The sequence below is a fragment of the Phragmites australis genome, chromosome 15 (assembly GCF_958298935.1).
Source record: "Phragmites australis chromosome 15, lpPhrAust1.1, whole genome shotgun sequence".
Classification (NCBI taxonomy): Eukaryota; Viridiplantae; Streptophyta; class Magnoliopsida; order Poales; family Poaceae; genus Phragmites; species Phragmites australis.
The window spans coordinates 11,750,999-11,776,826 of record NC_084935.1 but is presented as its reverse complement, the minus strand read 5'-3'; the positions used below and the strand labels follow the sequence as shown (position 1 = coordinate 11,776,826).

The following is a 25,828-nucleotide window of genomic DNA, read 5'->3' as shown; positions in this document are numbered from 1 at the left end:
GTTCAAATTATACAGAAAAACGAAACTAAACAACTGTTGAGTAAATCTAAGTGATTCTAAAGGTTACCACAGGTTCTAAAGGAGGTCTAAGTACCTTATCACCAACACCCTGCAGTCACAAGCACACAAACAAGTAGATGGGGAAAATCCCGAAATATTAACTAAAACATGTAAATGTGCAACAAAATGAAGTGGACAAGAATTTGTTCCCGAAGTTCGGCCACTTCACAAAGAGGTGCCTACATCTCCGTTGAGGAGCTCACAAAGAGCTGGGTCTTTCCCAACCCTTTCCTCTCCCAAGCGACCACAAAGATCAAGCGAGGCTTCTTACTCAAATCAACGAGGGTAATACAAACTTCCTGGGGCACTCCACAAATTTGAGTGCTCTTCGGGTGACGCCTTACCGTCTAGGAGCTCACAGCTCCAAGAGAAAAGAATGCGAATCAAAAGCTCGTTGATGACCTCAAGTGCTCAAGAGTGGAATTTTTGCTTTCTAGCACTCAAACTCACTTCCCAAAACCTAATCTCTAAATCTTGCACAAATTTGAGCTCTAGAGGAGTTAGGAGAGCTATTGAATGGCTTTGAAAGTATTTGTCCACGAGTTGGTTCAGCAGCAACCCAACAAAGGGGGTGAGGGGTATTTATAGCTCACATAAAAAAAACTAGCTGTTACAGTCTATTTTGAATTGACCCGGAGTATCCGGGTTCACCCAGAGACTCCGGGTAACACACGATGACTCGCGCAAATACACTGTCCGGAGCCTCTCTGGAGGGTCCGGAGACATCAAAACCTAGAGTATCCGGGCTAACCCGTAGACTCCGGGTTAAGCACTTAAGGCCTACCTGAGACTCTCTGGCGGAGTCTCACTCGGAGACTCCGGCCACGAACAGAACACCGGAGTATCCGGGCTAACCCGGAGACTCCGAGTTAAGCACACAAGGCTTACCCGAGACTCTCTCGCGGAGTCTCACTCAGAGACTCCAGCCACAACCAGAACACCGGAGTATCCGAGCTAACCCGGAGACTCCGGGTTAAGCACACAGGGCTTACCTAAGACTCTCTGTTGGAGTCTCACTCGGAGGCTTCGGCCACAAACAGAACCCTGGAGTATCCGGGTTCACCCACAGACTCCGGGTTGAGTTTCTTAAACTCAAACCGAGACTCTCTGGCGGAGTCTCACTCGGAGACTTTGGCCGACTGAACAAAGTCCGGAGTATCCAGGTTCACCCAGAGACTCCGGGCACAGACAACAAAAACTATTTTCCGGTATCCGTGAGTGATTGTATCTCTCATCTTTTGGTCCTAAACGGATATTTTGAGCACTGAGACATCTTCAAGACTATCAACATGCATCCCTCTTGATAGTACGGCTATCCTTAATTCAAATTCAAAATAAAATAAATTTAAACCTATTGAGTAACTATACGTCGCTTTTTTCTTCTTTTTGAGGGACGCCAATATCTCTTATCTTAACCAATGGAACTTAAAATCTATTCATAAACTCAGCAAACCATTAGTCCCTTAATTGTTTGTCATCAATAAGCCAAAACCCACATAGGGGGCCTAGATGCACTTTCAATGGTGCACTACTTGTCGATGATCTATGCAGCGATCTCCTCGAGGAAGGAGTGGGTTGGGAGGCCCTCGAGCCTCAGACAAACGTGAAAGTCGAAGTGAGTACCCTCCGCGTAACTTCGCTTGGTCCAGTTGGCGAGGCAGAAGTCTCTCCCACAGTATAGCAAACCATGGGAAGAGACAACTTGATCATGCTTATGACTGTTGTTGAAGATGACGAGGAAGTCCTCTAGGTGGTGCTTGACCACCTAGCACTCGTGAACAACAACACCAAACTCCACTGCAAGTGTGTCGATGATATGGGACTCATCCGAGTCTGGCTGTAGCAAAAATGGCCCTATTAGACAATGATTGTGATTTTGGTGATTAATGACAATATAGTCATTGGGACTAACATGTTTGTCAAGAATATATATTAGTAGGCCTCATGGATACAATACATCAAGAAGCTACTACAGCTGGGATAAAGTTTGATTGAATTAGAGAAGTCCTAGGATAATTGACCTCACCGGATAGTCCGATGCAGTAGAGTTTGCACTCACCGAAGCATTGTGCACAGAGGCTGATAGCCTCACCGAGTAGTCTGGTGCTCTGTGTGTTGAACTCACCGGAGTATTTCTAACAAGGGGGAGAAGGCTGAGGACCTCATCGTATAGTCCGGTGATCTGCACTGGGTAGCACCGGAGCATTTCTTGCAGAGAAGAATGTGAGTGCAAAAGACCGAAGATCAACCCACCGGAAGATCTGGTGTTTGGTTTGTGCACACTGGAGTATGGCACCAGAGCATTTCTTGCAAAGAAGAATGTGAGTGCAGAAGGCTGAAGATCAACCCACCGGAAGGTCCGGTGCTTGATTTGTGCACACCGAAGTATAGCACCAGAGCGTTTCTTGCAGAGGCGACTTCAAGTGTTGAAGAATGAAGAACAACCAACCGAAAGGTCTGGTGCTCTCAAGATCAATGCACCGGAGCATTTTACACAGAGAAAAAGTGGCACGGTCTAGCTCAAGATAACTCACCGGAAGGTCTGGTGATATATTTGAAGGCACATCGGAATGTCCGGTGTCCATAGAGGCTTTGAGTGGAGTTCCAATGGATAGTTTCTGAGTTCGTACTCACCGGATGATCCAGTGTTAGTACTACTGTTCTCACCGGATCATCCGGTGTTAACAGCTTTTCTGGGTCGTTAGGAAAATGGCTAGTTGGCGGGTTTGAGGCTATAAATACCCCTCCACTCAATCATTTGATATGTGACATGTTGCTGGAGTCTAGATAAAGTTCATACATACTTGAGAAACATGTAAGTCACCAAAGTGTTTAAAGTGATCATCCAAGGCAATTAAGCACATGATTAGAGAGTGTTTAATGCTTATAGGCCTAGAGTGAGTTGTAGCTAGGTGTTGCAGCTTGAAAAAGAGATCAATGAGTGATCCTAGCTTGTACCGAGTGGTACGTCGATGCATTGGAGTCTTGGTGACTCACCGGTATCTTGGCTTTAGTGGCTCAAGCTTGTTGACCCTCCGACTTGGTGTGGAGCAGCGGTAATACACATGTACGGGGACGCGGAGATCTTTACCTTGGTGGCTTAAGCTCCAAAGTGATTACGACGGCAAGTGACCGGAAGAGAGGCTAATGGTGGGACCTTGCCTTAGTGGCTTGGTGGCTCATCGTGCTTGAGACATTGTCTTGGTGACTTGATAGCTCAAGAGTCGTGACTGGAAGAGACTTGGCGACCAGGATCATATCCTTTATGGAGCTCCAACGTGGACTAGAGGTGGCATACATGCTATCGATATCACGGGATAAAAATCTCTTGTGCCGAGTTTGTCTCTCTATCTTATTTACGTCTCCGCATTTACTTACTTGTAATTTACCTTGCTAGAGTAGGTTATAATCCTCTTAAGTGGTAGAGTAGATACACTAGATAAACCTAGAGCACATTTAGATAGAAATTGAGATACATTTATCTTGTGAAGTTTTTGGAGCCGAATAGTTTCTAAGTATCCTAATTTACCCCCCCCCTAGGACGTCACCGTTCCTTACACTGGCCTGGTCCCGGCCAGCCAAAACACTACCACGCGGTCACAGAGCTTCTCCATCCTTTAGTTCACTGCGCCCATCGCGGAGATAGACATCTCAGCATCAAGTGGTCTGGCTGCCGGGTCACCAAGGAAGGCTGCCATAGCAGCATGGTCACCTGGGGCTTGGGAGGAGGAGTTTCCTAACATAGCTTCTTTGTAAGATGACCAAGGCTGAGATTTGGCCAGGTTGGCTGTGGGCAAAGGTGCATGAGGGGGCGTGGAGAGGAGCGGACTGAGAGAGGAGGAGCTTTAGCTGAAGATTTGCTACGGCACTCAAAGGATCGGTGACCGGACCACTTGGATTTCAACACTGAGGAGGGTCACGGTAAGAAGCAACTTTGTGGTCCAGGGAGAGGCAATTGAGGCACCTCCCTTGGGCTCTCCTTAAGAAGGCCTTCTTCCTCCGCAGTCTATCTTTTGCAAAGATAGAGGAATCCACCAGAGAACAGGGCAATGAATGAGCCCTAGATTTTCTCCACCAATGCTGCGATCGGACCAAACACCACCCCTCATCAATGGCTTATTTGACATTGCCTCGAGCCCCACGAGTGAAAGTAGCTGAGGATTTCGCATTGGAGCAAGCCGAGATGTTAGACTGACCCCCAGGTTGGTTCGGTTGGAGGAAGCCTATGCCGCTTGAATGCTGGGAGCAGAAGGCACTGCACTATATCTCTTGTTTGTTGGCACTTGACGACACGCTTGAATGCAGGGAGCGAAAGGCGTTGCACTGCATCTCTTGTTGTTGGCACTGGAAAACTGAGGGCACCCTGTAGTGATGGCGAATTGAAGGAGAGGAAGATCTTGAGGTAGATCCAGCTTCTTGGCAGCAGTAACTCCATCCTGTCACCTTAGGGAAGAGTTCCCCGCCGAGAAAACATTGATGGAGGGTCTTTCCAGAGAGGAGGACTGTTGCGAGATAGCTGGATGACCTAAGGGTGAGGCGACAGAGCCGCACAACACACTGGGAGCAGAAAAGCCGACCAAGGGGGCTCCATGACCTGTAGCAAGCAGATCCAACGTGCCAGAGATCGAGCTGTTTGGACTTGAAGGAAAGGGCACCAAATTGCCATGGGAAGTCAGGAGCTCTTGTGGAAATTGGTGGATTAGAGGGGGAAAGCACGAAACGACTGGATTAGAGGTGGATCTAGTCTGAGGGAGGTGTGAATTTGGGGCCAAAGGTGGAGGGGGCAGAGGAGTCACCCCATGGTCGCCAGAGAGAGGCAACGGCTCCATACCACTTTGAGAGAATCACTCTCAATTGCTAATTTAAGCATTGTTGAATCCTTTCCGTCACCACATGAACCACACCGCTTTCAATTGCATCTTTGATACCTGCCATACACGCCATTGCCTCAGCTTGGAAAGCATCTCAAACTTTTGAAGCAATGAGATATACTAACGTTGCTCCTCTTGTGAACAATTTTGTATAATACTTTAAACAAGGGTGGAAACTCTACGCCATTTCCTTAATATAGACAAGAGGATATAATCACCAACCCGAAATAGGGGACGCACCTCATAAACACTGCAACAATAAAGAACGACAACACAACAACACTGCAGATACCACAAACCACCGAATTGTCCAAGGGCACCAAATGGTACAAAAGGCAGAGGAAATGAAAAAAAAAAAACCAGAGAGAGATCAAAACTATGTCTTTACTAGGTATGGGGTACGGCGCAGTTTAGAACCCCCTCCTCCAGCGCCTTTCTGTATGCTGACTACTCCATTTCACAACATTTGTCAACAGTCATCATGAGCTATCAAGAAGGCATTAAGTCTAACAAAAAAGTTCATGCGAAACAATTATTCGTCGTCCTGTTTTGGTATCTTGAATCATGATGCTGGGACGAGCATCACCTGACACTTGAAAATGTTTGAATTGTATGATTTCCCATTTCAAATCTGGGAGATACGACCAACGGTAAACAAATATGCATCCAGATATAGCAAAAAAAAAAAAAACAGTATACCCACCCCGCCTCTTGATACAGCAATCTAATTAATGCTCAATGCAGGCATTAAGCTAGACTCTGTACTTCATATACCAACGGAACATAAGGCGATCATAGCACCGATGTACAGAAATGCCAATTTTTCAGTGGCAGAATGAAGAAATAAAGGTTGGCAATCCAAAATTCTCTTCTGCCAAATGTTCATCAAATAGCTGCATTTACACTTCTTGCCCAAGAAAATGCGGGACAAAACAGCTACTGCCCGGACACGAGGCCTGTATACAGGATTATCAGTACTTTCTCATCAATAAGAGACAGGTACATGCTGTCTCAACAACAACAACATAGCCTTTTGTCCCAAGCGAGTTGGAGTAAGCTAGAAATGTAACCCAACGGTACATGCTATCTCAAAGCAATTTTATTTGGATGATATCTTTCTACATACTTCTACATACACTAACCTACAGCATACTGAGCATAATATTATACAACTATGGTTGCTATACAAACCAGTGGGAACAAAATAAACAAAAAAGCGCTTATTACAGGAACCAAGAGTGTTTTGACACCCAGGCTCGTGTTTAACTATACAGCCCTTTCATATAAGCTTTGCCAGTAAACATCATAGTTATATGTTGTATCGCCAACTTATCTACTATTGCATCAGCAGGAGATTATTCACAGTAGCATTTATATTGTTCGTCCTCATCAAATCCTACAGTGAGAAATGAGAATGAACAAGGAAAAGCATCAGTACATGTCAAAATCACAAGAATAACAACCAGAGTTGTGCTAAACAGACATGTATGTACCTCTATAATTAGCTCGTCAGGGATGTGAGGTAAAACTTCCCGTACTCTATCTACCATGGTGAGTACCTCCGAAATACTTCCATTTCTAGCTCCTGCAGTGCCTCGGAGCCGCAATCCAGCACCAGATGCACTATCAGACATCGCAGAAGATGATGGAACAAGCGAGGACCCAGCCACTGGCTCAGGCCATAGGTTCCAGGTGGCATCAGCATGCCCATAATTGTCGGTCACAGAAGCCAACTGCCTCATCATCATCTGAACTCCAGTAAGACCTACTGATCTCACTGCAGTAGAGGAACTGGGATCGTCCATCCCAGGGTTTGACCATGGTGGAACCCAGCTAGCATCAAGACCAGCACCTCTGCATCACCCGGAAGGAACAATTAAGGAATCAAAGGTTGACACCTGTCATAACTCATAACCCTCAACTAAGTAGGTTATCATAGTATGATCAAAAGACAGTACTTCTTCTATCAATGATGCAAAATCAACCATATTTTCCAAGACATTTGAGTGAACATGTTAACTAGAGATCTCATCGATTGTATTTTCGCTAATGGGGACACCAGAACCCTGGTCACCGACGAATTTCCCTTTTTAAAACTATGGTAAGTTGCAGATTGCAGTATGCCCTGGTAAAGTAACTGCTAAGGTAACTAACGGCTGTTCACATCATTATCAAGGTGAATACAGTTAACATACAAAATAAGATGATAGAACGATCCAAGTTCATCGATGCATACCTCCAAACAGCATCTGAAGGGTTCTGCTGTCCAATGGGATGTTCATTACCAGGAACCCTCTGCTGATTCAACCCCATATTAAGCTGTTCCGCAATTCGCTGAACATTTGCTACCTCGGTGGTCGTAGCCCTCGTATGTACTTCAGATGACAGAAAGAGTGGTCTTCGACAAGTTGGACAAGAGTAACCTTCCATTAGTCCTTGATCCAACCTACACATATCAACGTACAACAACAACAACAAAGCCTTTTAGTCACTAAGCAAGTTGGAGTAGGCTAAGATGAAACCTACAAGATCCAATTAAAAAGATGATGAGAAAATAACAATAATAATAAAGGTACTAGTAATAGTAAAACATAGTAAAAGTAATAACGATACAAGAAAACCGATACATAAGTTATGGTTCTGGTACGTGGATTGCTACCTTCCATGTGCTTTTATCCATAGATAGTTCTTTGGAGATATTCCATTCCTTCAAGTTTCTTTACAAACTTATCCCATGTAAGGTTTAGTCGACCCTTGTCTCTCTTTACATTATCAACACGCCTTAGTACCCCTCTATGCACAAGTGACTCTGGAGACCTCCATTAGATATGTCCAAACCATCTCAACCAATGTTGGACAAGCTTTCTACAATTGGTGCTACTCCTCCCCTATCACGTATATCATCATTTCAAATCTGATCATTTCTTGTATGACCACAAATCCATCGCAACATATGCATCTCTACTACACTTAACTGTTAGACATGTCACCTTTTAGTTGACCAACATTCTACACCATACAACATAACGGGTCAAATCACTGTCCTATAGATGTTACCTTTAGGTTTTGTGGCACCCTCTTGTCAAAGAGGATACTAGAAGCTCAGGCCCATTTCATCTATCCAGTTTTGATTCTATAGCTAACATCTTCATCAATATCACCATCCCCCTGTAACGTCAATCCCAAATATCAAAATGTATCCTTATTGAGAACCACCACTCCACCAAGGCTAACATCTTCATCAATATCACTATCCCTCCGTAACGTCAATACCAAGTATCAAAAGGTATCCTTATTGAGAACCACCACTCCACCAAGACTAACATCTTACCCCCATGCCTAATAGCACTGAAATCGCCCCTCATGTACTCAGTTTTGGTCGTACTAAATCTAAAACATTTCGATTCTAAAGTCTGTCTCCACAACTCCAATTTCCTATTAACCCCTACTATCATACTCTCATCAACTAGCACTACATCATCAGCAAGGGATATCTCCTTGTATGTCCCTTGTGACCTCATCCATCACCAAATCAAATAAATAAGGGTTCAAAGCTAACCCTTGGTGTAGTCCTATTTTAATCGAAAAGTCATCAATGTTACCATCACTTGTCTGAACCATAGTCACAGGGGTCGAGGTTGATGCCGCAACCTAGGACACCAGGACATTGACCCAATTTGAGGGTCAGGGTCGATGCCGCGACCCGCGAACCTAGGACGTCGACCTAATTCGAGGGTCAAGGTCAAACAGGGTCAACGTCCTGAATTTGGATGGGTCACCGCACCATTGCCGATGGCGACAAGGTAGAGCGGGAGCCCCTTGAGGACGAGGACGTCGTCATCGTAGTCGCCACTGGGGAAGTGGTCGAGGAGCGCGACAATGTGGTGGAAGAGACGGCGAGGAGGGCATCAGCCTCGCAACAGGCGCTGACGGCATCGTGGACCTCCTTGAGCACAATTGCGGCACCGTCGGAGCAGAAGTGCCCTCAGTAGACGTCGGTGTAGGAGCTGAATCCAACGTGGCCGAGGATCCTTGGGGTCACATACCGTGTTGCGAATTGTCGTCCCGAAGAAGTATACCTCATTCGTACCACACTTTGGATAGGTGTCGACCCGCGTCCCGTGATCTAGTTTCTCAACTTGGATTTCTGGTGACTAGTCTGAACACTTGTCACAACATTATTGTGCATATCCTTGATGACGGTAATGTACTTTGTTGAAACTTTGTGTTTCTCCAAGACCCACCACATGACATTCATCGTTATTTTGTCGGAAATCTTCTCCAAGTTGATGAATACTACGTGCAAGTCCTTTTGTTCTCTGTATCTCTCCATAAGTTGCCTTGTCAAGAAAATCACTTCCATAGCCGATCTCCAAGGCATGAAAACAAATTGGTTTTTGGTAATACCCGTCATTCTTCTTAGGTGATGCTCAATAACTCTCACATAGTTCATTGTATGGCTCATCAACTTAATTACACGGTAATTAGTACAGCTTTGAATATCTCCCTTATTCTTGAAGATTGGTACTAATATACTTTTTTTTTTCAGGCATCTTGTTTGACCGAAAAATGAGGTTGAAGAACTTAGTTAGCCATACTATCATTGTCTCCAAGACAACTCCACACCTCACACAAGGCCCCACCTTGACTTGCCATCATGGCTACACTCTTTTCATCAAAGCAACTCTTCTTAAGAAGACCCCTTGGTCCCCCCTTCATCAGCTCTTTGATAGGGATACTATAACCTAGGTCCCTAAACCTAACAGGGAGCGCATTCGCACATAGATAGGATCGGCACACATCAACTGATATCTTGATTTGTTAGAAATTGGACTGGTAAAGAAATTTCTGGATGAGTTACGTAAATACCTAAAAGATGGAAGTTCCATTTTCCCAGAATGTATCCTAATTTTTGGCCTTTTTCTTTTTTAGGGATAGGAAAATCTCGGGGCTGATTGCAAAAGATATCTGAACAGAAAGATAGATCCATCCATCTATCCAGATATCCTGGGGATACTATTAGGGCCTATTGTCTTGCCTCCTTTCATCCTTTCTAAAGCTTTCTTGACCTCAGTTCCTGAATCCTTCGTACAAATCGTTTGTTGGTATCATCAAAAGAGTCATCCAGCTCAATGGTAGAGCTCTCATTCTCCCCATTGATACCACATACACATATCAATGTAATTAAGAGAAAATCAAAAGGAAGATGCAATTTATGGTAGATAACACATACTCCCTCTGATTGCAAAGGTAGGTCGTTTTAGCCTCCTCAACTATTCTCTAAATATAAGTCATTCTCGAACTTCTATGCACTTTTCTCTCTTTTTTCCCTTCTTGTCCTTGTTTAATAAATGCTACTACTCTCACATATGAATGAGTTATCTTTTCCAATGCAAAATAAATAAAGGGCAACAAGGTCATTTGATCTACTTTCTTAATCCTTGTGCACAAATCTAAAACGACCTACATTTGCAATCGGAGGGAGTACATTTGATGCTACGACATATAGAACTCTTAAGCCAATGTTCTGTTCTTTACAGGCTAATCCTCCAACATTGCTCTTTCTCATAGTCATAGCTAAAGCTACTACATTTTTCCCCCTGTTATTATACGTACAAATTCCAAACTCACTTTGATAAAGATCATCCAACTTATTCTCAAATATGCCCAGCTCAGAAATATTAGTGCTCATTCAAATTATGCAACGTCCTACCCCGACAAATATTGGCTAGAATTGGGTCACCAATGTTTTGGCAATACAATTCATGCCCCTAGTTGTGTCAATATTTTCGCAGGAATTGAAAGGGATGACAAAGAAATTCATGGGTAAGCCAAAACTTTGGTAGCAAACCAAGCTAAAACCGAATACACTAGACATGACCGATTTTCAAAAGGGAAAGTTGGAGTATGCAACCAAACACACCCTGGAAGGTTTTCCTTCTTCACACACAGATACCATTATAGCAAGCTTAAATCCACAGCCGAATTAGGGCACTAGTCTAAGCTAATTTGGACATCATAACATCAGCTCACCAATTAATATGAACATATGTATTCACAGCTATGGTGGTACTTCCACATGCAAGCAGTAGGAGCAACATTTCGAGATAACATAGAATACTGAATCGAAAGGTTTCGTTTGTAAGAATATGAGCTACGAACTGTACGGCAGGCTATCAAGTGAATTGCGCTACAGTAAAAGAAAGTCAGGACATACCAAGATCGCAAGCAAGCTAGATGAAATAGATGGTTGCAGGACAACTTTTTAGCTCGAGCCATTGGTCCCTACAAGTTGTAGGAGCAACTAAAAATTCAGATACAAAAGCAATCACGAACCACTGTGATTCTTAATATCTAGGAAATTATTTACCCTGCAGATGGCACACTCATCATCATAAGCGCAAATTTCATCATATGTAGCATCTGGAAGTGCTCCATCAAGTGAACTAAGTGCCTTCCGTAACTTGATGTAAGTCTTAATGCGCTTCAAAAATGAAACTATAAGAGCCTGTAATTGTTTTAAAAGAATAAAATCAGTACATCAACTAAATGTTTTTCATGTAAAGCTCAAAACATAATCAACAAGTGCAGGTCTCACTTACACGCAAGTTCAATAAGAGAACTGCATCAACCAGATGAAACACCATACCACGGAGCCAAAAGATCATTGAGTAATGACCAAGTGACATCAACAAACTTATCAAATCAATGGCAAAACTGAAATTCCTGATAAGCTTTCCTCTCCATTCAGAAAAAGATCCTGCAGTTCCGAAGTATGATTAGGTCCTGGAGATGAAATAGAAAGACTTCAACAAGGGCATGGGCTCGATGTTTCAAAAAGAAGTGCAACACAGTTCCTTTGGAAATGGTAAGTCCTTTGGAGCAAGAAGTGGTGAGTCGCCAAGGGTGTGGAGAGGGGATTAAAAAAACAAAACAAGTATCAGATGTGCGAATGAAACCACTGTTTTTTTACTCACTCCAGTCACTCAAGTAACGTGTTTGCCATATATTTGTAAAATCTAATAAATTAAATCGTATGAAACTATCTTTTAGACAAATGTACTCAGTATTTTCAAAGGCAATCTAAATTTCCAAAAGATGTTGGTTGAAGTATAAACAGATTGACTAAATGCATTCTACGACATCACCTTTCTCTAGAGGTAGAATTCGTCTCTAGGTTACTACATTCAGCAACAAATCAACCAAAGAATTGTGCTTGCACCACATTTGTCAACTAACTGTAGTAACTGAGTCATCAGCTAATCAGAGATGAGGAAATAGTCGCTTATCACCTGCTGCTTGCTTATAAGATTTTTGGAAATCAAGAAAGTCTGCACCGCTGTCCATTAGATGTCGCTGCCAAATGTCAAACAACTGAAACCCATGCACCATGATAGACTGCCCAAAAAAACTATGTGAGATAAGGCATGATAAGATTGAGAAATACCAATCACATGCAGATAAGCATACAATGTAGTTTTTAGTTCACAGTTTATCTCTGCTACTTAAAAAATATTGATTTGGTGGTCATGGTACAATCTACCGCCTCCACCTTGGAGGATTTTGTGCCTTGATGTGCATGCATGAGTTATGGAGGATCCTCTGTGGAGGATGTGATTATCTGCACACGGTTATAATCATGAGGCTTATAATACTAGTCTTTATGGTTTGGTGACCGGTTGGAAGCTTTACAGTAATTTCTAGATTTAAAGATAATTATTTGTGAATGTCTATAGGTCAGCGAAAGAGTTTAAGATTATTACAATTATTTATTTGAGATCCGTAGATGCACACAGGGACCCACCTAATATTAACAAAAATCAAGCTTCCAGGCTAAATGATCAAAGAAAAGAACTCAAGGAGTGATAATTCTGACAACCCTGGTTGAATTACCTGCAGCGTCTCAAAGGCAATACTAAGTGGCTCAAAGAACAGGAGGCAAAATAATTTGGAATTACAGGAGCTGCAGAACCCTACACAGAACCTCATCCTGGAGAGAGAAGTTAGATAAATAAAGTAAGTACTGAGTCCATTGAATAGAAAAAATATCATTCTTGAATAAATTGGCCTATAAAAGCTTGTAAATATACCAAATGTATAGCAATAGGAAATATCAAATATGGTAATCTCAACATGAAAAATTGTCTATCAAGTAACTGCATTACTTTCTGGGTCATTGGGTCGACCCAAAACTCACTCATTTGAACTAAAGATGCACTTCCACCTACTTAAAGTGGGAAAGTAAATGAACTAAAGCAGTGATGTTATGGGCGTGAGCCATGGGAAGTCACTTAAGGGGCAGCAACTGCAAGGAGGTTAGGATAGATTAATTCTCAATTTGTTAGGCTATTATCTTATCTAGAGTTTGTTATTCAAGTTGTTAGAGTTAAGCCTACATAAGACACACGGTTGCTATCCCCTGTAATCAAGCAAAGAAGAATTAATGTAAGTCTCCCCGATGGTCTAATCCCCTCCCTAGCAGCTAACACCCGGCTATCCTCTCGGCGGTGTTTACCCCCCTAATGATCCTAGGATCATAACATCTAGTATCAGATTTGCCAAGGATCCCTTCCCATGGCTTTCTGTTGCCAATCAATCTGCGCCACCGCTGGTTTCGCCGTCGCCATCCCCATGGGCGACGCCACCGAAGCCAACCGTGACGCGGCCAACATCAACGCTGATTTCTACTGCCAGGATCACAGAGCCTAAGTCATGGTTGGATCCGAAACTCAAAGACATGTGCCACAAGTTGAAGATGATCATCTCAGAAAAGGAGACTGCAAAGCGTGCAGTGGCGGCCATCACTAAGGAAGAAATATTAAAGATATTGAAGGAGATAGATGCCTAGCTAGATCGCATATTGGGGCCGTTGCAATCGCCACTGCTAGTGGCAGTGTCACAGCAGTCTGCCACTGCGCTATCGGAGTCCACCATGGTAGACATGGCGTTGTCAGTGCCTGCCACGGTGTTGCTGACGTTTGCCGCACTACAGCCAAAGCTTGCAACGGCGACAACAGTACTGTCGGAATCCGCTACCATGTTGCAGGCAGCCATGGTGCCGCCGAGCCTTCCGCAGCCTTGACAATGTCTGCCTCGCTGCCGGCCAAAGCCATGTCTGCAGCAGTGCGGAGCGCGGCGAACGTGCAAAAGATCACAACGACGTCATGCTCCTACCTCCACCAATGCACGATGTGGCAAGGACATTGCTGCTGTCCCATGTTGGTTTCTCAAACCATTGGCTACCTCTTCAACATCACATAGCATGAAGGGTCCACCACAGCTCGAGGACGTGCTGTCTTGCAAAGAGGGAGAAGTTATGGGTGTGAGCCACTGTAAGTCACATAAGGAGCAGCAGCCGCAAGGAGCTTCGGATAGATTAATTCTCAATTTATTAGGTTATTATCTTATCTAGAGTTTGTTCGGATAGATTAATTCTCAATTTATTAGGTTATTATCCTATCTAGAGTTTGTTAATCAAGTTGTTGGAGTTAGGCCTATATAAGACACACAACTGTTATCCCTTGTAATCAAGTAAAGAAGAATTAATCTAAGTCTCTCCAATAGTCTAATCCCTTCACTAGCAGCCGATATCCCCCGGCTATCCTCTCGGCAGTGTTTATCCGCCTAATGATCTTAGGATCATAACAACTGATCCAGAACTACCCATTGGGTACCCAATCACATCCCTATTATACAAGAAATAAAAAGGATTTTGCATTAATGCATGATTATGCTAGTTATGAAATATTAAAGGGTGTGTACTGCTTAAACAGATATATCTTTAATTGAAAAAATTAATCATGAATTGCTTCGCATGCAACCAATACGGATTACCTTGTGCATATCACATGCTGTGCGACGTACTATATGCAAGTTATACAGGACACAGGTTGCTTATTTGATTGCTGTTTTTTTTGTTCAACTGAGTTCTACATGATACATATAATACTACCAACAACGGTTCTATTCCTGAACACTGGACAAATCCCAGAACTCACTAGCAGGCCAGTTTCCACACCACTAAGGTGCCTTTTTTCCTTATATATTCTCCTTGTGTTTTCTACACCTTTTCTGTTTAGCTCAACCTTCAAACAACATTAGTTCTTAAACTCAATTAAAAAAGCCTCTAAAATAGTCGAAACTGTCATCATTATGAATCCCCAGTACCCATAGGGTTTCCTCTTTCCAGTTCTAGATGGTAACCAGCAGGTTACCCCAGGATTTGGGACCCAGCTCTTTGCAGTAACATCGATATTCACAAATTCCAATCTAACATAGGAAGTAAGATATAAACAAAACCAAAGAACTAAACTGTAAATTGCTATTTGCTAGTTCTGACAGGCTATGCATGTATGAAAAATATATTGTACTGCACTCGCTGTCCATTGAAACAATGATAAGCAAAGCAAATAAAAGATTGATGGGCAACACTTCTGTAAAATAAGTGGCTAAATGCAGAAAAAACCGGGACTATTACCATAGCAGATCAGCTGATAAAACCAGCAGCAATGCAGAGTACACACGAAAATATTTTGATGGAGTTGCTGAAGGAGAAATATTGAGCTGCTCAAGACGTTCTCTGACCAATGATTGAAACATCTGGATGTGACATACATTTCAGTTAATGTGCTGGGTAGAATTTAAACAAGCAGAAGTTGCACACAATACCTTCAGTGAACAAAGAAAGAGCAACCAAGTTGACCAAAGGATCATTTGTTGAGAACTAGGAGGCACAACCAGTGGGAGAAAAGTTCCCTGTAACACAACGTAGATTCATCACATCACAAAAGACGTCCTTGTAATTTAGTCCAATTGCAAACCACAAGCACATAAATAAATGAATAAATACATTTCTAATTTATTTATTAAAAAAGGATGACAACAAAGCTAACAAAAGGTATCCGAAGGGTCACTGTAGCTTTAGATTAGGAGTTGTGGGGTATAAAGAATTTAAGAACAGTTGTTAAGACTTAAGATCGATCACCCTCATTAATTATAGGAGATGGGTACATCACATGTAGAACATTAGGAGGGCCTTTAGCAGTCTAGAACAATCAGTTGAACATTTTCTGATTAATCAGCAACCAAACCCATTTAGTCATCATAAAAGCTCGGTTTTTACTCTTTTGTTACAACGTCTTGGTTCATAGCATGAACTATGAACATAATTAATGCAAGGTGTCAACTGACCACATTATAAACATGGACCTTCCAATATTAGAAGTACAAAATAGTAATCAATTTTTTTAAAAGGAAAAAATTAAAAAAATTGAAAGGAAAAATAGTAATCAAATTATAACTGGTATTTCAAATGGCAATATGATCTAAACAAAAACTTAAAAAATGCACAGTGATGATAACATCATCAAGAGTCTTGACTCTTGACAAGTAAGTTATTTTGAATAAATTGTAAATCAGACAAGGTTTTGTTATACTACCGATACACACACTATTAGGAACGCACAAATGTGCTGCTGAATTTTATTTCGTCACAAAAGTAAAAGTTCATTATCCTGCTGCTTGAATCTCACTAGGGCATTAGATGAAAGTGACATCATTTTAAACATACTGAAATGGTTGTAGGAAGTGATTTCGGCATAGTATATAAATGTAATGTTAAACTTCTGTGCAGAAGACTACAAGGTTAAGTAGAACAGGTTGGTTAGCAGGAAGATTACTGGAAGCGGTAAAAACATTCAACTAAACCATTGCAAGAAATTTTCTTACAAATCCAAAAGAGAATAAAATTTAGGGAGACAGAAACTACCTTGTAAATTACATAGTTAATGATGTGCTCCAACACTTTCCTGGTCTCTAAAGAAGTTAGCTGAACAAAAAATAGAGTCTGCGCAGAATAAAAAAAATTAACACTGGTGCATTGTCAACAATGAGAACACAGAAATATGTTTGATATATAGCTAAGTTGCAGCATCCACATGAAATATGTACAGAGGTTTTTTGCATTACTGAAATAACTAAAAGAAAGATGTCCAAATGCTCAGTTTTACGTCAAAGTCTGCTTAATATGAAATAAACTTAAATCACGAAAGGCCTAAAGAGGAGATAGGTTATGCTGCATCAAACAACTGATGCTCCATTTTTTTGTTTTTACTTTACTCCCGCTTTCCTGAAAGGCCGGATTAGTGGTTTTGTCCTAACTCCTAATATAGCAATATGTAGCATACCACTGTTTGTTTGGTAATCACTATAAGACTCTACTCGGCTTATCTAGTATGGTGGGCCAGAAGTTAACCTTCTTTATGAAATGAGAATTAAAAAAAAAAGCAGTTTACGTCGTACACCATACAGCATACATGGCAGAAGAGCTTACCAACATAGAAAATGCTTTTATTGAACTAGAATAGAAATCAAAATCATCCCTCTTGGAGGCATTTTCATATTGTAGAATGCAAATTGTAAATAATTGAGCGAGCCAGTGCTAAAGTGTAGTGGGCACTAATTTGTAGGAGGAGGGTAGCGGAGATCATAGTCGAAGGAGGTTGTAAGGCATGGCTTGGGGTCCTTCCTGCGTCCCGTGGTGGACGCTGTAAGGAGGCGAGGAGATGGCGGCGTGCGGCTGGAGGTGGTGGAGTGTGGTACCGTTCATTATGCAATGTCTCTTTTCTTTCTTAATTCCAAAGGATACAATACCTCCCATTATATAGAGAGGACTCAACTTTGAATACCAAGCAAACTACTATCTCTTTCCTAATTTAAATCCAAACTATTCCTTATCTATAGATAAATTATTCCTATTTAAAAGATACTTATTTCCTAATCTGAAAATGACTTGATGATGACTTGATCTTGACACAGTGGCTGCCAGCCCTAGGGTGCCCGCGAACCACACACGGTGGAGGTCAGCGGCAGCCCTAGCCCTGGCTGGTGCCGCCTCTCTACTGGGCCGGCCGAACAGGCTCATATGGGCCTAACCCATGACATAAAGTTACAAAGTTTAATAGGATCACTCCATAGCGATTACGAAAAAATCTTCCAACAGGTGAATTATAAGCCCTACAATAATGTGTCTTTAAGCAAGACACCTACCAAAGCTGATATTTAGAGGTCTTTCATAGAAATTCTTACATGAAAACTCAAAAGACCCGGCAAATGAATCTGAGGGGAACACGAGTATTAACTTTGTTCTTACTCTCTAAGAACCACTGAGCAACATAATGTGGCCACAGAGGTAGAAGTACAAAAGCATCCTCTGAGAGTACATAACAGAATGGCAGGTAAGATTCATGCTATTACTGCTATACATCCTTCCTGACAATCCAGTCCACTACGGCACACCATTTGATATCAAAGTACTGCCTTAAGCTTAACATTTACATCAACATTTCTATCCGGGGGTGTGACCGGGGGCCGGGGGCCGGCGGCGGCGGCGGCAGCACCGGCGGTGAGGCCCGGCCTTAAGGCGTTGGAGGAGGACCAAGATGCTCCCACTTGAGGCGGTGCGCCGACCAGCGATGACCGGAATCAGGACGACGCCCAACTTGAGTGGCAGCAGGAGAGGGCTCACGGTGCGAGCTCTGTGAGACGGCGCAAGCGAAGGGAGCTATGGAGCTGGCTTTCTTGGGCCTCCGTAGAGCTCACTGAGGCGATGATTCGGACGACGACGCGTTGAGACGACCGGCGACGACGGGTGACGCGGCGTCGGCAGGCGCTGGTAGGCAGCTCTTCTCGGCCAGTCGCAGCTCAAACCGGCGGCACGGGCGGGCTCCTGGCACCACGTAGATGGTGCCAGAGGAAGGAATCAGGCGGCAGCACGTCCTAACGGCCCGACGACGACAAGCGGCGATGGCGCAAGCAGCGCTACGGTGACGGCTCTCCTCGTCCGTGCGCAGCCCAAATAGATGCTTCGGGGAGCATCACGAAGTCCTGGAGGTGGTGTAGCCGAGAGGAATCCGCCGGATTCGCTTTGGGGAGGTGCGGCGGCCACAAAAGGGCGGCGGTGTTGGAGATGGGCGGCGACGCTAGAGGAGATGGACGGCGCGTGGGGCTTCTCGGGTCAAGCAGGGCTGCGCGAGCCTGCTGCGCCAGAGTTGCGCATGGACGAGCGACGTGGCGAGCGACAGCACCGGCTGGCTGAGCGGCGCGTGCGAATAGTAGAGGGCACTGCACAGACGGCGGCAGGGTGCACGAGCGGCTAAGCACGGGCGGCAGCGCACGAGACGGCGATGAGCGGCGACGGGCGCATGGGCGTGGCAGCGAAGAGAAGGGAGCTCAGCGGCGGCTTCTCGGCCGAGCAGCCGGTGGGGCTCGCGGACGGCTCGGAGCCCGGCGAGCTCAATGGCAGCGTGCGGGACGGCTCGCGTGAATAGTGGGACCGGGTGGCATTTGAGAGTGAACACCCGATAAGGTGGCATTTGGGAGTGGACCACTCGGTAGGGTGGTAAAAAAGTTAATTCCCCACCTCCATGAGCTCCATCAGTACAACCCTCCATTCGAACCCGCAGCAGCATCAATAGCACGCAGGTAGGCTCCCACAGGGGGAAGGAGAAGAGAAACCGAGGCAATCACCTTGAGCGCGAGAACGAGGACGAGGAACACCTGCGCCGCCAGATTCGCCAGCAGCGCGACGGTCACCCGCGACCGCAGCACGGCCGCGATCCAGTCGCCGCCCCCGCCCACCCGGGCCTCATCGTCGAGGAGCGACGCCGCCCACCACTGCAGCGCGGCCACGCTGGCCGCCGCGGAGGCGGCCGCGACGTAGAGGTAGTTCACCGCCGCCATGCGCGGCGCATCGGCGTCGGGGCCGGCGCGGGGACCGAGCCGAGCCGAACCCTAGCCCCGACCGAGGCGGGCGTCACGTTTTGGCGCGTCAGAGGGAAGTACCGGGGCCTTTGCTTGGGCCGCGCGCCTCCGGCTTTATTCGCGTGGGGTAGGAGAGGGGAGGGGCGGAGGCGATAACGCGACGGCGAGGGCGGCGCCGTGACGAGAACGCGACGGGGAGGAGGAGGGGGGCAGAATAATTGCGGCAGCAGGGGGGATATTTTGGATCAGATTAATTGTAGTGTAGAATAGATTAAGGTAGCAGTATTTATTTGACGGGGTTTAATCTGGGAAATTTACACTGTTTGTTCCTCCAAATTATAATTAATTACGGTCAGGGGCTTGGTTATGTTCTGAAGTAGGTACAGCACTACGGTGTACTGTAATAATTAAGTAGATAGAGGTGGTTTGCGTAAAGCGGCTGCTTCTGGAAGGAGTTATCGGTACGGCGGCCTCGTGCTACGCCTGCGCGCGGGTGCGGGGCCGTGGAGGTAGTTGACGCCAGGCGGGCCCGGTTCATCAGTGGGTACCGGAAATGGTGGGTTACGTTCGGTCCACGGGGGAGGTGGGGCAGGCGCGGTCGCGAGTCGTGGCCCGGCCAGGGTCGCCGCGCGCCGACACGGGCGGTGTTGCGCGCCTCCGCTCTGTCAGGATTTTTTTTTTATTTCGGTCCCCTTTGTCAGGGCTCTTTTTCTGGCTAATGGATAAGGAAGGGGCATTTGAATAGTCCATGACCGACCGCATCATTGCCTAACATTCAATTTGTCAATAGCTCCTCTAAGTTTCATCCAACTTGTTTAGATCCTCTTTGTTTCAGCTGTAGATTGTGAAAAGCAGCTTATAGATTGTGGATTGTAAGAAGCTGGATTGTAAAATCTGGATTGTAAAAAGCTGGATTGTAGATTGTTAGAATCTGGTGGAAGGCAGATTGCTGTATTGTTACAATCTGTATGTTGGATTGTAACAATTCAGCTTTTTCAACCAGCTGTTTGTTTCAGCTTTTGGATTGTGATCAGAATCCAGCTTTTACAATCCAGCCGTTTGTTTCAGCTTTTGGATTTTGATCACAATTCAGCTTTTATAATCTGAAACAAACAGGGCCTTAGACTAGTGGACAATTGTTTGGTATAAGTCAACTGTACCTTGGGCACTGGATTATCTAAGATTGTTTAGAATTGAAAAATGATGTCACATGTTACCCATTTCAAATTTGAATTTAGAAATACATAAAATTTTCTCAAAAGGGTTTAATTTCTCATGCCTCCTAGATTTAACTGAAATCTATGAGTTGTTGATGACAAATGAAGCAGCTACCGGTGAGGTTAGAGGTGTTGGGCTTTGATTATAGGGTTTTCTATGATCCCCAAGCTTAGAAGGAAGGCCTAGGGTGACAGGATGGGCCGACGGTGGTGGCAGGCGTAGGGGTGGGACGATGAGATGGTGGGGACACCACCGGTCACGAGTGGCATTAGATAGCCAAATAGGTAGTGTCGAGGCGAGGGTGTAGCGATGCCGCATTAGCGCGAGAGAGACGTGTAGTGGGCATGCCGTTGGAGACAGAAGGAGGCTGACGGGTGGGGGCGAGCGTAGCTACACTAGAGAAAAAGAGAGAAGATCAGCGGCTACTGGAGGTTGAAGATGATCTTTGAGTCGTCCGACTTAGATCAGTCGCCTGAAGAGAAGCCCAATTTCAGGCAGTTGAAGGATATGAGGTCCCTTAATTTCTACCTACCAAAGCCACCAAAGCATACCCCCGTGAGCTTCTTAGGCCCTGCTTGTTTGGCTAGAGATTGTGGATTGTGACTTTACAATCTCTAACACAAACAAACAGGCAACTTCTTACCATAGATTGTAGTAATCTGGATTCTAAATTGTCATAATCCACTAATCCATCTCCCACTAGGTTGCAGCAGATTGTAAACTGTGAAATAGCCATTATGCCCATCATAGTTTCAAGAAAATTACTTCCCCCTTCCACCCCACTGGTCGCCCCCCTCCCTGCGTAACCCGACCAGTCGATGGCTCTTCTCCCTTCGCTGCTCCTCTCTCCCAAACCCTAGCCGCCACTGCCGCCAACGCGATGATGTGGAACTCTAACTCCAACAATGGAGGATCTATGGCATGGGCTACAGCGGGAGGCGACGTGACACCAGTGTCGCGCCCTGTCGCGGTCGTGTCACGTCCCAAATTCTTAATCACGCATTTAAGCAAAATCATGCTTCTTAAGCATTATGCTTAATTTTGCGTAATGGTAATTCAGAACGCTAATACACTTCGTTAAAGGTCAATTGGATGAGAGAAGAAAATTTGGGAGAGAAAAGACTTGAATTCGCAGTCAAAATTGACTCTTTTCTCTAATACATGGGCCCCACACCTCACCCACTCCCTCTCTCAAGTGGGCAGCACCCCACCTGCCCTCTCTCTCTCCTCCTCTCACTCCCCACGTCCCCACCCAAGCTGCAGCAACAACAGCTCCCTCTCTCACTCTCTCACTCAAGCTCACTCTCTCTTTTCTCCCAAAATCCGAGCTCAAGTGGAGGATTCAAGGTATGCATGTGGTACCATTGCATTCTCTAGCTCATGAGCTACTTATCTATCAAATCCATTTTCGTTTTCGTGGAAGAATCAAGTAGTTCTTGAAGTTCTTAGCGCTCTTGAGCTTTTTGAAGTAAAAATAGAGTTTTGGTCAAAAATGAGCTCTAGAGTCGTGTTGCTAGTTGATGAGTAAGTCCAGGATCCTTGAACTATCCCTAACATGTTCCCTTTAGGCTTGAAAAGGATTACAACTTGAATCAACCAAAAATCCACTCGAGAACAGCTTTTCTAGGTTGACCCGGATATTTCGGACTCACCCGGAGACTCCGGGTTCAGCAGAAATAGTCTGTTGAATTGTGTTCAAAATTGGTTAGTGTTTAGGGTGCGAGATTGGTTTAGAATCTTTTAGATGGGGCATATGCACGTTTGTGTAGTAAAGATTTGTAAAGTGAGTCAAATCACCCGAGGGAAAAGTCGTGAAGAACCCAAGTCTATATCACTCGGATAATCCGGTCAAACCCGGAGACTCCGGGTAGTTACATTGTCGAGTAGCCGAGAGCTTCGTTCGAAGCCTCACTCGGAGTGTCCGGCACATCCCGGATAGTCCGGACCAACCCGGAGGTTCTGGGTTAAGTTAGAGTAGTGGCTAACCGAGAGTCTTCACTGGAGGATGGTCTGGATACTCCGAACCCGGATATTCCGGATTCACCCGAATACTCCGGGCCTATCAAATAAAAAGCAGCAACCAAGCGCCTCTACCAGAAGTTCACCCGGATGGTCCGAACCCGGATACTCCGAATCAATCCGGATACTCCGTATGACTGTTATTTTTCGGATTTCATTTAGATTGTTTAGTATTGCATTGATTCGCATATCTTATACTTCTAGCATGTTGTTAAGCTTTGTGGCATGCCTTTTTACACTTCATTCATACTCATTGCATTGCACGCATTGATCCTTTTTAAAGAGGGCCGATCCGTTGATCTCGAAGGCCCAGGGCGATCTCGGCGCGCCCCACCTATTTGAGCCAGTGCATCCAGGTAAGCAACTAAGCATATTGATCCCTCTTGTGTAATTGGATAAGTCTAAAATTGATGGAATATGCTTATATATGTATGCATGTTTAGTGAGTCAGTGTCGGGTACCAATGGGTAGAACCTATGTCAATTGCATTCTTCTACTTTGAATACTTGGGTATTTACATTCCTTGTAGCCTTGAGATGTTGTCAATCTCTAGGTATGAGTTTGACTTATATGTTTAGCCATACTTAGGTCATTCGGTACAAGTCGAAGGGTGGCACATACCGTTGTTCGCGAGCATAGGACCTTCTTATGATTACATATACTTGTTGAGTTTGAGATGGTTGTATGAGTGGTAAGTATGAGACGAGGTGTGGGCGGTGCTAGGAGGTGTTTTGTCTTGCCCGGATGTAGAGTTCCCCTGGGTAGGTCGGTAGAGGAAACTGGACATCGTAGACCGCTTTGTGCTGGTTAAGCACCGATCATCGGTGTTGTTGGCTTTAGCACTTACCTTACTCACCACATACCGATTTAATGGTAAGGCAAGCGGAATACCTTCGCAGCTGTGGTTGTTTGGGCGTGGACATCGACGGTGTGAGCGGGCGGGCTTGTAGAGGTACTAGTTTGCTCTTGGAGTAGTTCTAGTATCGCCGCGCTGAGCGATGCATGATCCAAAAGGTTGGGGTTGGTTGGAAAAGGTTTTCACGAGTACCCCCTTGTGTGCACTTTGGCCTGTGGCACAAGTTGAATGGTCCTCGTGTCGTGTGGGTCCAGGAGTATCCCCCTGCAATGTGTATAAACAATTTGAACTGCTGCGCTCTCGGTCATGAGCATACTTCTATCTATCTGTATCGGTCGTAGAGTTTCGAGTATGGTTTGTGGTTTGGTATGTGGGAGATGGTGATATTGGTTTTGGTTACTTATTGATACACATGTTGGTTACAGTTACATTTGTTCAATTGTTAGTTGCAGGGTAATTTTCATATATTTTGGTTAAGTTTCAGTCGCTCACACATATGTCTAGGATGATTAGTGCATGTTTTATCTAACATGTGGCTCATCCTTGCTAATGATCAATGCATAATTCTTGGAGTCGAGCTATGTATATGTGCTCTATATGGTTTAAGTTTTGCGAGTACCTTCGTACTCATGCCTGCGCTTTTAGGTACTCCTGTTGCTGGGGAAGAGGCTGTTTTTAGCTACTTTGTGCCTATCGATCTTGGTGGCGGGCAAGAGTAGTGCATCATACTCTAAAGGTGACGTGTTGAGACGGTGTCTAAGGGCATGTGGCGCCGTTCTCTTTTATTGTTCATAAGTTTAACTTTCCGCTGCGTAGTTCTTTTGGGGTTAGGGGTTGAGGGGTTTTGTCTCCTCCTAGCTCACTTTTGTTATAAATTATTGAAATCAGTTGCATGCTTAATACTTGTAATATAAATATTTATTACTCGCTCTTTGTTAAGCTATGTTGTGATGTACATATTGGAAGGCATGTGTTTCGATCCTTGGGCACAAAACACGTGCGGGATTACCGGAGCGGTATTCTGTTTAATCGTTGAAGTCATGATCGTGTCAGTGATCGACTTAGTGATTAATTATAATACTGTTTGGACGGTTCCCCACAGGTCGCTGGCAAGGAGGGCTCCCCTGACGGCACCGCATCCACCACCGAAGAGGGTGGCGGGATGGGTAGAGCGAGGAGCCTAACAAACGATGACCTGGAGGAGCTCAAGGGGTACATGGATCTAGGGTTCGGCTTCAGCTACCACGAGATCCCCGAGCTCTGTAGCACGCTCCCCACACTCAAGCTATGCTACTCTATGAGCCAGCGGTTCCTGGACGAGCACCAGCAGCTAAGCAAGACTGAGGAGACTTTGGCGGTGCCGGCCTCGCCGTCACAGCCCATTGCCACCAATGGGAAGATCTCCAGCCCTAGTAAGCACCAACTGTTCAACCTGTGCTTGTTGATGATTAGCTGTTCTTGATTTCCGATGTGGACAAAAAAGCAAATATTTGAAGATCCTATGAACCTTAGCAAAAACTCATTTCTTGATTCATGCCAATCTTGTAGAAATCAGTCCAAAAATTTTCTAAAACAATAATTGAACAATTTGATGATTTGTTCAGCCTACTCTAGAAACCAGTCCAGAAATTTTCTAAAACAATAATTGAACAATTTGATGATTTGTTCAGCCTACTCTGCTCTTCGATGGCTTCAAGCTCATGTGTTATTCAACATGTTGTTGTAGGGGACAGCCCGGATGAGGTTAAGGTGAGGCTCAAGTACTGGGCACAGGCGGTAGCGTGCACCGTGAAGCTCTGCCGCTAAGCAATGGCAGCATCATTAATGTAATCACAGGAAGATGAAGAAAGGACCTCATTCTGCTGGTTCATCTGCTGAAGTTACAGGAATCGCGACAACGGATTGGATTGATCATCAATGAATACAAGAGCAAGCAATCTATCAAGTTGCCAGGAAATCACATCACATCAAATCATCATCATCACCATGATCATTAGAAGCATACGCACATGTCATTTTGTCGGATCATGTAGACATCACTCGG

General features: G+C 44.6%; 2 protein-coding genes across 2 annotated transcripts; one reads left to right on the top strand and one right to left on the bottom strand.

Annotated features, from left to right (window-relative positions):
• Window positions 1-5,892: 5,892 nt before the first annotated feature.
• LOC133892346 (E3 ubiquitin protein ligase RIN2-like) lies at window positions 5,893-19,945 on the bottom strand. Its single transcript, XM_062333054.1, has 12 exons — window positions 19,458-19,945; window positions 16,699-16,776; window positions 15,600-15,686; window positions 15,409-15,530; window positions 12,825-12,921; window positions 12,224-12,329; window positions 11,534-11,691; window positions 11,302-11,439; window positions 11,149-11,216; window positions 7,168-7,377; window positions 6,425-6,785; window positions 5,893-6,327 (listed from the first exon to the last, which is right to left on the bottom strand). Exons 1-12 carry the CDS (start codon window positions 19,668-19,670, stop codon window positions 6,268-6,270), a joined length of 1,698 nt encoding a protein of 565 aa, XP_062189038.1. The 5' UTR covers window positions 19,671-19,945; the 3' UTR covers window positions 5,893-6,267.
• Window positions 19,946-20,244: 299 nt separating this feature from the next.
• LOC133892132 (uncharacterized) lies at window positions 20,245-25,590 on the top strand. The gene is made up of 3 exons (XM_062332863.1): window positions 20,245-20,355; window positions 24,887-25,196; window positions 25,511-25,590. Exons 1-3 carry the CDS (start codon window positions 20,245-20,247, stop codon window positions 25,588-25,590), a joined length of 501 nt encoding a protein of 166 aa, XP_062188847.1.
• Window positions 25,591-25,828: the final 238 nt, after the last annotated feature.